General features: G+C 41.6%; 1 protein-coding gene across 1 annotated transcript; it reads left to right on the forward strand.

Moving 5' to 3' along the window:
- Window positions 1-7,855: 7,855 nt before the first annotated feature.
- Window positions 7,856-12,000, forward strand: tmem161a (transmembrane protein 161A; the record flags this gene model as incomplete). The annotated part of the gene is made up of 11 exons (XM_079220598.1): window positions 7,856-7,890; window positions 8,441-8,544; window positions 8,664-8,747; window positions 9,025-9,116; window positions 9,324-9,480; window positions 9,785-10,000; window positions 10,110-10,253; window positions 10,374-10,487; window positions 10,636-10,810; window positions 10,930-11,026; window positions 11,696-12,000. Exons 1-11 carry the CDS (start codon window positions 7,888-7,890, stop codon window positions 11,998-12,000), a joined length of 1,491 nt encoding a protein of 496 aa, XP_079076724.1. The 5' UTR covers window positions 7,856-7,887.
- Window positions 12,001-13,089: the final 1,089 nt, after the last annotated feature.

Below are 13,089 nucleotides of genomic sequence, written 5' to 3' on the forward strand. Positions count from 1 at the left end.
ATGACTGCGTTTCTCTTTATGAAACGGATGACACAGGTATAAATAGAATATACAAGAGGGTACAGTGTACTGTTGTAAACACATTCATAACGTCTCTAAAACATCAAAGATGTTTCACTTTAAAACTGAAATGATTTGAAGTGATTTTAGATCTTTAGGTTCGGATCGTCGATGAATCCTGTGGTTTGATTCCGAGCTCCTAAACAGAAAGAAGGTGCGCTCTTATCTTAATATAATTTGGGGTTAATTTTCCATAAGTATACAATTACATTTGTTATTACACTACATACTCTTTAAATTATTTAAATAGATGTTTGGTTTATGTGGCCGAGTAATTACATAAGTAGGAATTTGAGCAGCAATAAATACATTGTTGTTTTAGCAGCATAAATACATTGTTCTTTATAAAATACATCATAAGTATGATTTTGAAGTTGTATTTCTGGTCTCTAAAATCAATGACACGCACAGATCAGTTCAACCAAAGGATCAAAGCTAATTCAGCAGAAATAAATACTGAATAAATAATAAAGATCACTAATGCAGCTTTTGAATTATTGTTATAATCTTATTTTGTGTTGTTTGATTTTTGCTTTAAAACCAGAGTGGGACTGGTCCTCTCCCCTTTTTAAGACCTTCAAAGAGAATAAAGTATTTATTTATTGAATAAATTAATGCATTTATTTACTCACTCACTCATGTATTAAGTGGCACTTGCAGGAATAATGTTTGTTGTATTTATCAGAATTGCCATTCATATTTTCAAAAATTGTTGTAAAATATCTAAAAACGTGTGTGATTATGTGATATGTAACCATTCAAATTCACGAGAACAAATTTTTTTTAACACACAGTTTTTGGGGTTTGAATATTAAATTATAATACAAATAAATTGAATCAGTTGACACTTTATAACGACACACACACACACACACACACACACACACACACACACACACACACACACACACACACACACACACACACACCAGAAACTATCAGATCAAACAAGCTTCCACCTCAAGTCCATTCCTTCCTGTCAGATGTCCGCGTCATCATGCGTGACCCTGTCGGGTTCACTCGTTAATAACTGACCAATTCAAGTGGCCACTTCTGGGAATTGTAATGGCCGCCCTTCAAAGAGGCTTGACCTGGAAGGTGTCAGAGGTCACGCACGAGGACCAGCAGGGAGCAAATATGTATCCTTCACTCTGTCATGTTCCCAAATGATCCGCTAATAGCACTTCATTGTAATAAGTTATCACTTTGTGGCGGTAGAGGTGACATGTACTGGGATTTAAAACAGATGTTGGTAAAGACTAACACTATAGATGCATTATTCAGCTTTATATCATCTTATAATATGTCTGCAGGAAATCCTTCTGAGGACTAAACATATAAGTGCCGTGTCGTTGAACTGCATTTCAGCATATTCCTCTATGAAACTCCCTCAATCTATTTCTTGTTGGTGTGTATGCTGGCGGAGAAACAGCTCACACATCTGATGATATGTTCATAAGAAGGTAAAACCCCATTGGCTTCCTTTAGTCAGAGTGCTGCCGGAACAGCAGCATGATGAAAGCATATGAAATGCTTTTCTCATATAGAAAATGGCTACAAATATTACAACGAATGCATTGTGACGTTATATAATACCTCAACAGTCAATGTGCTATTCTGCAAATCCAATTCCCACAAAAAAAAACCACTAATGAAGGAGTCAGCGAGACTGTAAAGCAGGTGAGTGAGGAGCAATCACACCTCCTGCATTACGCTGACGTGACGACATGCTACTGCAGATACACTCAGTGTGCCTCGTGCACGCGCCTCCAATAGAATGTATCAATAAGGAATCAGAGAATAAACCCTGGAAGACCTGAAAGATGCCACGCAGGAACATTGTGTGACGCGTTCAGACCTTCGGGCAAGAGACAAGAACTTCATTCCCATGAACGAGCCTCACTTTCATGAACAGAAAGCACCCATGAAAGATGCAAGACATGTGTATAGAAATTGACAAAATCTGCAGATTAAATCCAGGAACATTTGTAAGTGATTTAAAAATGAAATAAACGATCCCAATTGAAAACACAGATGAAACTGAAGGAAACGTGAACTTACATTTGCAGCAGCTTCTTGTGATGCTCAGTGTTGAGAGAGAGAGGAGAGGAGAGGAGATGTTGGTTCATTCCCCGCCATGTGACAACAGACCGGGGCTCCCACTGCTTTCCTGGTTTAATTGGGAACAGGCTGAAGTTTATGCAAATGAGCGCTGACATCAGTCTTAACAGCCTCCTCTGCATAAAGGAGGAGAGCAAAGGGCCAAAGTCGCGCCTCTTTTCCCAGGAAACTCCACCGGTCAAGTTCAAGCGCAGCGCCACCGTGCGCATGATTGTCATTCAAAGCACGTTAATGGGGAGGAGGGTTCCACTGTAACACACAGATTATCAATTAAAACTAAATGGATGTATCAATTCTCAAGAAGACAAGTTCCCGCCAAACGAGGTGTTTTATATCGTTCATATAAAACGACATTTATTGATAAAATGACAAACTTTGCAGCTTTAGTTGTGTTTGGAGAAAAAATATCAAGCAAAAATTGATTTGACTGTCAAAACAAACAAAAAATGTAAGCATGTATATATTCATTTTTTTTTAAAAACTTTAAAAGTATTACAAAACCATTACATCAATATTCATCTGGGGGGAAAAAATGAGTTTTTTTTTTCAATACACTTTAAACAGCTTTTTACAGATGGACTCTTTGGTGCGGCCTGTTTTCAGAAAGCCTCTTCTGAGCATGCACTGTCTGGATAAACAAAATATAAAAAGCCTTTTTCTTTTAATGAAGCATGCGTTTAGCCACGTAAAAAACACTGTTACATATTTCCTTTGAATAAAAGCTAAATATACATGCAGCACAAAGGTGGGGTTGTATGAAGGAACATTTACACACATTTAAGATTAAAAAAAGGTAAATTAGTAAAACATTTGTGCAAATGGAGACTGTAAATCCATGTTATATATATATATATATATATATATATATATATATATATATATATATATATATATATATATATATATATACATATATATATATATATATATATGTTCATGAGTCTAATATGCTGTTTGAGTGTAAATGAACATTCAGTGTAAAACAAAGCAAACGTGCCAAACGACACCTTTGTGTGTCTTTGTGTGTTCCGTGCCCATCGCCCATCTGTGCATGCCGGATCACCCACGGGATCCTCTACGTTACAAACACGCAGTGAAATACGATTAGCGGCATACATTTGCGTAATTACAGTATAGCTTTAAGTGTGCAACGAGTCATGGCGTCCAAATCCAGGATCTGTGTGAGGACGAGGCCGAGTCACGGCTTTAACACATGACAGCAGAGATAATTCTCCCATACACTTTGAGTCTGGACCTCGAAAAGCAGATGAGCCACGGGAAAAAAAAGAGGATGCATCTCATTATATAGATGCACGAGTACTGTGATGCATTCATGGTGCTGCTGCGGGCTGGATTATTATTATTACAGGCATTTTTCACAGGAGACATTATGAAGTGTCACAGCAGGAGTAAGTAGCGCAGGTATAAACGATCACATGAATGATGGCCGACTCCCGTTCGGTTACTTCAGAGTCCCGGTATTGTGCATTTATTATCCAAATATGTGCTGTACAAAAGAAAAAGGCCAATACGAGACTCGGGTGCACCTTCTTATTTTGTGCATGTTTTTTTTTAACAGTAGAAACATGGATTGCACGTTTGAACCAACGATATATATAAATAGACAATAAGCAACGTTGTTATTGTAACCAGGAACACATGTAATGTATTAGCTTGCATGACGTGTTTGATGATAAAGACAAGAAGACATGCGTCTGTCTGCACCATCACATACAACTGTGATATTTGCTTTGACACAGCACAGACATTAACGAGAGGCCATGATTGAATAAGCTGTATCACCTTTACACCTTTATTCTCTACTCCTTATGATATACAGTATTAACAGTCATGAGCCTCACTACTAAATAAATCCCTGTGACAAAGCAGATCTGGCCCTCTAGCTGGTTCCCACAGCTATCTGCTGCAGTTATGGAGACAAAAAGGAAAAGAGCGGGGAAAATGAAGCTAGACGAGAGAGGAGGGGGGAGAAGAAACGGTGGTGGTGGGAGTCTCCTTTGACGGGGCACCATTGCAACATTTGCATATATTCAAATCGGCCGATGAATGCCATGCACGGGGGCAAACAAAGACGAGCCAATCAGAGGGCCGCATCCCTGCTGCGGGCTCCGGAGCAGCCGCCGGTATCCCAGCAGCACCCTGGGAGAGACACAGGGAAGTGGTGTGGGAACCGAGAGGCCCCCCGAGCTGGGCAGAGGGAGGGGATCCACTTGTAGCCCGTGGCGAATTAGCATTTTATTTGTGTCCATTTTCCTCAGTAATTTCTGCCCCCGCCACTTCAGCCACAGATGGCTAACATGGCAGAGGGATTAGCATTTGTGTCAAAGATGATGATTATGGAAGTGTTTTTCCACCCAGAGAGAGACGTTTCTTCTCACAGTGGGACTGACAGTTTAATGCCGAAGATGTTGGGCGAATGTACAGACTGGTCAATTTATGTATGTGTATTTTTTGCTGCTTGTGATCGATGGTAAATGTTGGCGTTAAAAAAAAGAGGATGTAATGGCGGGGAATGAAACAACACAGATCTCTTCACGTTGCAACATCTAATACGATCATAACGTTCTCACATGTTCTGATTCATCATGTCAGTCGATACCAGAGATGGGACTAGGACTTGGACTTGGACTCAAGCTGCAGTAAGTCGCACATATTGACTGGTGACTTGACTTGGACTTGTCCTTCAACGGCTTGAGATTTGACTTGAACTGTAGGTCAAAGACCCGAGACTTGACCTTGACTTGCCTCTCAAAGCCTTGACTTGGACTTCAAAGACTTGAGACTTCACCTTGACTCCAGCTCAAAGACTTGAGCCTTGGCTTGGACTTCACCATCAAAGACTCAAGACTTAATTTGGACTTTTCCTTAAAAACCTTAAGACTTGTCTTGGACTTGCCCCTCAAAGACTTCAGACTTGGAATTGCCCTTCAAAAACTTGAGACTTGACTTAAGACGTGTCCTTCAAGACATGAGACTTCATTTGGCCTTGGCCCTCAAATAATTTAACTTGGACTCGCCCCTCACAGATCCATTGGTTTTGGGTACAGGGACCAGAATTGTCCGTCTTTTTGCTGTCACTCGGTACAACTTATTTTTCGGAAGACGACATTATTTTGCGAACGAAAGTTAGGTTGAGGCAACAAAACCAAAGACATACTTTGAGACACGAGGTGTCGAACACTGGACTAAACAGACTTGTTGATACTGTATATTTTAGATAAGGAAGTGATGAGACAGTATTGACTTGAACTTGCAAAAAAATGACTTTTGAGCATGCATGCTGTGTATATTTTATGTTCAGCAGCAGCAACAGATGCATAAATGCACCGTTATTCATTTCAAGGTAATGTGCAAAAATGTAATCATAATTAAAATGTGATCGCTCGATTTCCCCCCTTGCTCAGAAAGTCAGGAGCTAATTGCCTCAGGGTATAGGCTGAACCACAGAGTCTGATATTGAGCTGAACAACCAATTTGTTGTGATGCATGTTTACAGACGCCTGCCCGCTGGCGCAGACACACACATGCCCACCGGAGAGGCGGTTGCTTCACCGCACAAGGCTCCATTTGATCGAATTCACAGCTCTCATTGAAATGTCATGATCTATGTGCGCAAATTCACGTGGGGCAAAGGATCAGGCACATCTCCAGCAGAAGGGGTGCCGACAATTAGCAGAAAGTGGGGATTCAATCAACTTCTGCAGACCACCCAAATAACATGGACGCACATGCTAAACACAGATTTGAATGTGGTGAATGGTGTGTGTTTTTTTTTGGGAAAGAGATCTTTTGGAGGGCGTGCTGCTGGAAACACCTCGCACTGTTAGAGGCACACGGGCCTCCGCTTCACAGAGGATGAGCTGACATTATAATGCATGTGCAGGCCAGAGTGTGTGTGTGTGTGCGTGTGCGTGTGTGTGGACAACCATTCTCATCCTGAGTGACCAAGCATACCACACACGGAGGATGCATCAGTGCACATACAAAGCTGTCGCCCTTCAACATCTCGTGGTTGATAATAAGAGATCAAAGAACATAATACAACACATTACATAAGTTATATACTTTGTCTATGGGCTTGACGATAACAATGTTGGTATGATAAAGTATTTCTAAATGGAAAAATAACCCTTTAGTTCATGATTAGATCAAAATCCCTGCTTCCTCTCTCTCCTCCCTGGTGTCTTTGTGTTTTAATGCCAAAGAGTAAGAGAAGCATATCTGAGACTTTAAGCTTCACCATTTGCATAATGTTTGTTTCCATCCAATGAAATGTTAAGAAACATGATGGTGAAAGCATGAAACATGGAGATTATCATTAGGAGGATCTCACAGATGTGTTCAGGGGTATTGAGGAAGAACAAGGAACTAAGACGGATAACATTTTACATTTTAATTACAGATGAGGAGTGGGAGCATGTTGGTGAAATTAAAGCTGCTCAGCTGGATACATTAATAGGCTGCTTTATTTCTCCATGGTTTCTTTATTTGGCAGGGAATACGTCTTAACTTGTACACTTGTCTGCGCAATATTTTTCAGACAAACTTTGTATGTCCAACAGTAATATTGTGGGAAAACAATGTATTTTATTTTAAATATCACAATACTACTTTTTCAGTCTGTGTTACTATAGGAGTTAATGAGAGCACATTGTTTCCTCTGATGCTATAATATTATATTGAATGTGATGTTAATTGCAGTAGTAGCACCTTAATGCCAATAAAACATGTTTAAGCCTCACACTTTCAGATAAATATTGTATATGCATCTTTACAACAGATAGCACAAGCATGGCTGTCTTTTCCTGCCTTATGTTTGGATAATGGTCAATTTTTGCATCCATTTAGGGGAATGTTAAACAGAAATACAGATGCAAAATGTGGCAAATAATTGCTGAGGGTGCAGCAATAAATGAAAGGAACCTAGATTGCCTTGAATATACGGTATTTTTCTTTCTCTTTCATATTACAAAAAATACCGACTGTGCATGTTCTTTCAATGTGCTGCTTTGATTCCAACAGCCTATAAAAACAAGGTAAAAAAGATCAACATAGTTAATACTGTCAATCCAAAACAAAAGTGCATTCACGACAAAAACAAGTACGCTACTATTAGTTAGGCTTCTATTTAGCCTACTATTTAATAATCTAAACAATTTGCATTTCATTTGCATTTTACTTCACAAATCAAAAGGTGTTGAATAAATTGAAGGTCACTGTCAGAAATGTGAAATGATTTCCCGTTAACATCACAGACAGCGGTACAGTGGACGACCAGGCGTTCACTGACCACTGCGTAGTTTGGAAGTTTTTCAATTTATGTCCCCTTTTTTATTTATTTTAATCCTTTTTTTTAGTCTATTCTTTATTATCAGCGGTTTCCCGCTTTGAATGTTAATTTAAATGTATTCATATACATTTGTTCTGTTTTTTAATGACAATTTATGAAATTCTACATGCGCAATTACTGTGTAAAGAAGTATAGTCTTCTAATTTACAAACTTCTGAGGAGCACTCGAACGCAGCGTTTGACTCCGCTGCTGCTGCTACTGCTACTACCACATCCGGGACATTCAGCTGTTTCACGTGCCAGTTGGTTCAGCTGTCAAGACTTTCCTGCATGTGTAGCAGCTCTCGGCAGCAGCTCTTTCTGGTTCTAACCGCGTCTTTCTTTCGAGGGAAGAGATGGTAAGTGAATCCACGCCACGCCAGTACGCAAAACGGGACATCTCCAGTCCACACAGCCTGTTGTAAAATTCGTTTTTGGGCTGTTTTCGGCGCAAATTTGGCTTTCTTTCGAGCTGGTGTGCTAACGCTAGCCAGCTAGCTAACGTGTGCTGCAGCGCTGACAGGTGTCGGAGTTGAACTAAATTTAGCACGATAGCCATTTGCTAAACTTTCATTCATTTGGCAGGAGCTTTTTAACACACGTGTTGTTGGATTTAGTTCATATTTTTACTGTTAGCTGTTTTAGCACGCTATGTGTGTGACTTGATTTCTACCGCAGCTTGTGTTGTGAGGAGGAACTGGCCTGGTCTTGGAACTTTCTTGAGTCTTTTCTGCAGCGTCAGCGTGAAATATGGTCTTGACTGACTGTCACGACTGTAGACCAGGCACTCATACTCTCTGATCGTGTCTGACGCAGTGACGTACTGACACATAACGTTTGTTTTCATGTTCAAAATGGTGTGTTTTAGAGTTAGATCTAACACTCAGACGTGTGTGTTTGCTCTGACAGGCGCTGATGGGAATCCAGCTGGTGGTCAGCTTGCTGGCCGCCTGCATCATGCAGAGGATGGCTCCACACTACTCGTTTGCACGCTGGCTCCTCTGCAATGGCAGGTAGGATAACCTTTACAATGGAGTTATGCAAGTGCATAATGTACTCTGTATACATGTATATATGCATACATACATGCATAGATGCCTGCATACATACATGTGCCTATCATTCTTTTCAGTTTGTTCCGGTTCAAACACCCGTCGGAGGGAGAGCTGTGTGCACTCGCAGGGAAGCAGATGCCCAAACAGACCAAGAGAGACAGGTGAGAGTTGGGGAAGAGTCTGACGAAAAAGAAAGGAGTCACAACTAAGTAAAGCTGCCTTTTATAGGAGGAAATTGCCTTTAAAATAAATCTTATTTCTAGATCTATGCATTCCTAGAAATAAAGCTAGAGAGTTATGCCTTTTTGTTGCCAACGCTGTACTGTACTTCTAAAAAAGAGGCCATGTTTTCTTCTTTTAAAAGTCGATAACAGCAGGTATGTCTTGATTTATTTGTTTTGTTTTTCTAACATGGTGTCTTCTTTCTTTGATTCCTAGGAGACAGAACGGGGAGAGCAAGCCTCTCACTGTGCCCAAAGACATCGACCTTCACCTGGAGAAAGCTCCAATCAACGCTCTTGACGCGCTTGGTAATTAAACACTACGTTATCCATATCAAGGTGACATTGTTCATGTACAAACATTGCTCAAGCGCAGCTATTGACTCACAATGCATTCACGGTATTTACTTTTTTGTCATAGTCCCTGCTTGATAAGAAATCGTGGATCATAGTTTAGATTAGAGCACAAAAGATTCTGAGCCTTTTAATGTATTTTTATCTGGTTTCTACTTCCAGTGCTGCGTTTCTTCCTGGAGTACCAGTGGCTGATAGATTTTGCCGTCTATGCAACGGGTGTCTTCCTGTTCACTGAGGGTTATTGCAGTGTGGTGGATGCCAGCAAAGAGGTCAATCTTGGCGCCATCTGGTGTGTCTTGACTGTTGTCTTCAGTGTGTATCCTTCAACTGTAAAGTCACTTAAATAGATCTCTCTGTAAACAATTTGTACAGTCTCTTTTTTTTAATGAAACATTAACAAACATGATGTCATCAAGTCACATTTGCATAATTGTGACGTCTTTATTATCAGGTCGTTTGCAAATTGTAAAAAGTTGTATTAAAAATACTAATACTATAAATACTAATTTCAAAACTAGTCCATAAAGTAAAGATACAGTGGTCTAATACATAGGTAGACTTGGAGTGGACGAATGCTACTTTTTCCTCTTGGTTATTTCAATTGAACCCACAACCCTCAGAAAGACCCTTCACACTCTCATGAGCCACTACTTCCTGTCTGAAGAGGGCGGCGAGCGTTCGGTGTGCCTCGCCTTTGGCTTCCTGTCTCTGCTCGTGGCCATGCTGGTTCTTGTGGTCAGAGAGGACTACCTGGAGTTCGGCCTGGAGTCGGGCTTTTCCAGCCTCTTTGACAACTTGGAAGTCTTTGCCAAACAGCAGGGCTACGCTGACTGGTCGTACGTATCGCATCCTGCAAAGACAAGTTGTTCATTTAATACTGAATTTTCCATGACAAATATTTGTGCAAGACGCGTCACATTTGGTTGTTGTTTTGACTCCCTTCAGAATCCCAGTGACCAAGCTGACCGTGAAGCTCGGTCTGGCGGTGTTCTGTGCTTACATCGGCGCTCTGCTGGCCTTCCCCGGCCTGCGACTGGCTCAGACGCATCTAGATGCCGTACAGTTGAACTCCGACCGACCGCTCATCCAGTAAGAACGCATGCATTTACCACAGCGACAAGCAACTCTTAACAAGTACTCAATGTCTTAAAACAAACACTACATGAGCAATATTCGGCTCTCTGAGATCTCTTTAATGTTTTCCTGCAGGATTCTGCTGCACATGAGTTTCCTCTCTCCAGTCATCGTGTTGATTCTGTGGGTGAAACCCATTGCGAGGGACTTCCTGGCCAATGCACCTATGGGAAAGACCTCAATAACAATGTGAGTGCACGTACATGTTTGCTTATTTTATCCACTCCAACTAATCGCTCAATTCTCAAGACGGAAACAATCGCCACCAATGCAAGATGTCCTCCAAATGGAACACTTGACTTTTTTTTCTGATCCTCTCGAATTCTCACGCTTGCAGAGTTTCCAGCGAAGCCTTTGACAGCATGCGCCTGTGGATCATCGTGGGCTTGTGTGTGCTGCGGCTGTTACTGACCCGTTACCACATGCAGGCCTACCTCAATCTGGCGCAGAAGTGGGTGGAGCAGATGAAGAAGGAGGTGGGACGTATCGCTGCTATCGACATTCAGAGAAAGGTCAGATATATTAACGACGGACTTCAGCTCAGAACCTTTTGCATTCAGAAGGTTTACTGGGCACTTGAAATGTGAAAACTCTCGAAATGTTAACTGAGAATCTATCTGCTGTTTTCCAGGTCACTCGTATCTTTTGCTACCTGACTGTAATTACTCTTCAGTATCTGGTTCCTGTTTTTCTCATCCTCTTCTCCACACTGGCACTCAAGGCACTAGGTATGTAAAGAACCACCATCATGAGCGCTGCATTAGAGGAACATTGGATCTTTATGTGTCGGCACTTTTAACTCTCCCGACAATCAATATATAGATTTCCGGCAATAGTTGGACATTTTGGTGAAATATGTGTAATCGCTCTCTTATGGCGAGTTAGAGAAGATCAATACCACTCTCATAGCTGTCTGGTGAATATGAAGCTACAGCCAGTAGCCCCCGAGCTTAGCTTAGCATAAACTCTGAAAACGGGGAAATGGCGGCTGCTTCTTGCCAAAAAAATCTTGTTTATAACCTCCTATACAATTTGGGGTTTAGTCCGGATTAAACAAATGTGGATTAGTGATGTTTAGATGTGCTGGCAGATTGTGTTAACTACACACACAGCCTGGCTTGTTGATTCTAACCTGGATAGCTAACGCTCTGCTGCTGGCTGTGGCCACGTATTTACAAGACAGATATAAGAGTGTTAAAGCGAATTTCCTCAAGATTTTTGATGTCACGGTGAGACATTTGCAGCTTCGGTGGCATTAAATATTCATCCATTGTAAATGTCAAATCTCGTTGAAACATCACAGGAAATGAGTTCTATCGATGCTCTACTTTCTTCCTTTTTCTCCCAAGTTGAGTGTTTAAAATCTAAATATAGCCTGATCTCTACCGGTCCTGTAGGGAACTTCTCCTGGGGCACCGGTGTAGAGCAGCCCCCCGGGGTGACACCAGCGCTGGTGCTGCCCACCGCAGCACCTGTGCTGCCCGGAGGTCTGGATGAAGACGAAGAGGGGATGGAGGACATGGAGGAGGACATCCAGGCCACGGTGGCGCGCCTGTTGGAGGGCTTCGCCGCGCTGCGCTCCGTCCTCACTCCGCTCTTCCTACGAGGTCTCTTCGCCTTCCTGACGTGGTGGGTGGCCGTCTGCCAGCTCATCAGCTCTCTGTTCGGTATCTACTTCCACCAGTACCTCATGCAGAACTAACCGGGGGAGGCGGGAGTGTTACACCTGCAGTGCAGCCACAGCCCTCTGCTGTCTGCAGGCTTTGCAACGGCACAAAACAGTTGAGGGGACATTTAATCCAAACACACACCGACTGACAGAATGCACCTTGTTTGTGGCTGTAACAGAAGGTTTTAAGCACGTTTTCTTTTTATTATTATTTTGTATTTGAGAGGATACAGGCGATGGACACTGTGCTGTTGCAATATGAACTACCTTGTTGCCCTCATGGCTTGTTGTGACCAGCAGGCTACACACATGTACAGAGAGAACTGGGGTCTGAATCACAAAGTAAGATCCACTTAATCTGGCTCTCTTTGGGGTTACCTTCTGATGACCGGTATCATGAAGCTGGTTATTGTCTGATTCAGTTCACGTGAAATAGTCGGAGCTTTTAATTACGTGCAACTTACTTACTTAATATGACAGAGAGATATTCCCACAGAGAAATTAGGTTTTTGTGGTGTTAAAAGGTGATATTCAGTATAATCATGCAAGAAGCTTTAGAAATAAGTGGACTATTTTCCTTTATGGCCATAGATACGTTTAATAATTATTAGGTATTTTTGACATGTTCAGCAGTCTAGAAGAGGGACATTCTGTTGCTTTTTTCTCTCCTTTCTTTTTTTTGTCTCATTGTGAACAAACTATTATGAGGGATCCACTTAAAAACAGCAGGTTGGCAGCTTTTGATCTGATCCTCTGAAGTTAACCTTCTCCGGAGCAGGTTACCATGGTGATCTACCGTGGTTAAAAGGGGAGCCGGCTCTGTGATTCTGTCTGATAAACGGGAGTCAAGCCCAAAGATATCCAGCTGACCCAAAGATGTCCCTTAATGACACAGACCCCCCCCTCCATCTTCCAGCTATTTCAACATGAACCTTTTAGATGTATCTATGCCTAATGTTCCCTGAATAGTTCTGAACAGAACATTGTCAAATGCTGCATTTTAAGATGTTTAATTGGTACCGGGGTGTGTGTTAGTACTTCCTCCCTGTGTAGATAAGACGTTGTATTTTTGCGAGGGACACTTTGTCTCCCTCAAGGAACCGATTCACGAGTGCTAAACGT

Source organism: Taurulus bubalis, assembly GCF_910589615.1.
Source record: "Taurulus bubalis genome assembly, chromosome: 7".
Classification (NCBI taxonomy): Eukaryota; Metazoa; Chordata; class Actinopteri; order Perciformes; family Cottidae; genus Taurulus; species Taurulus bubalis.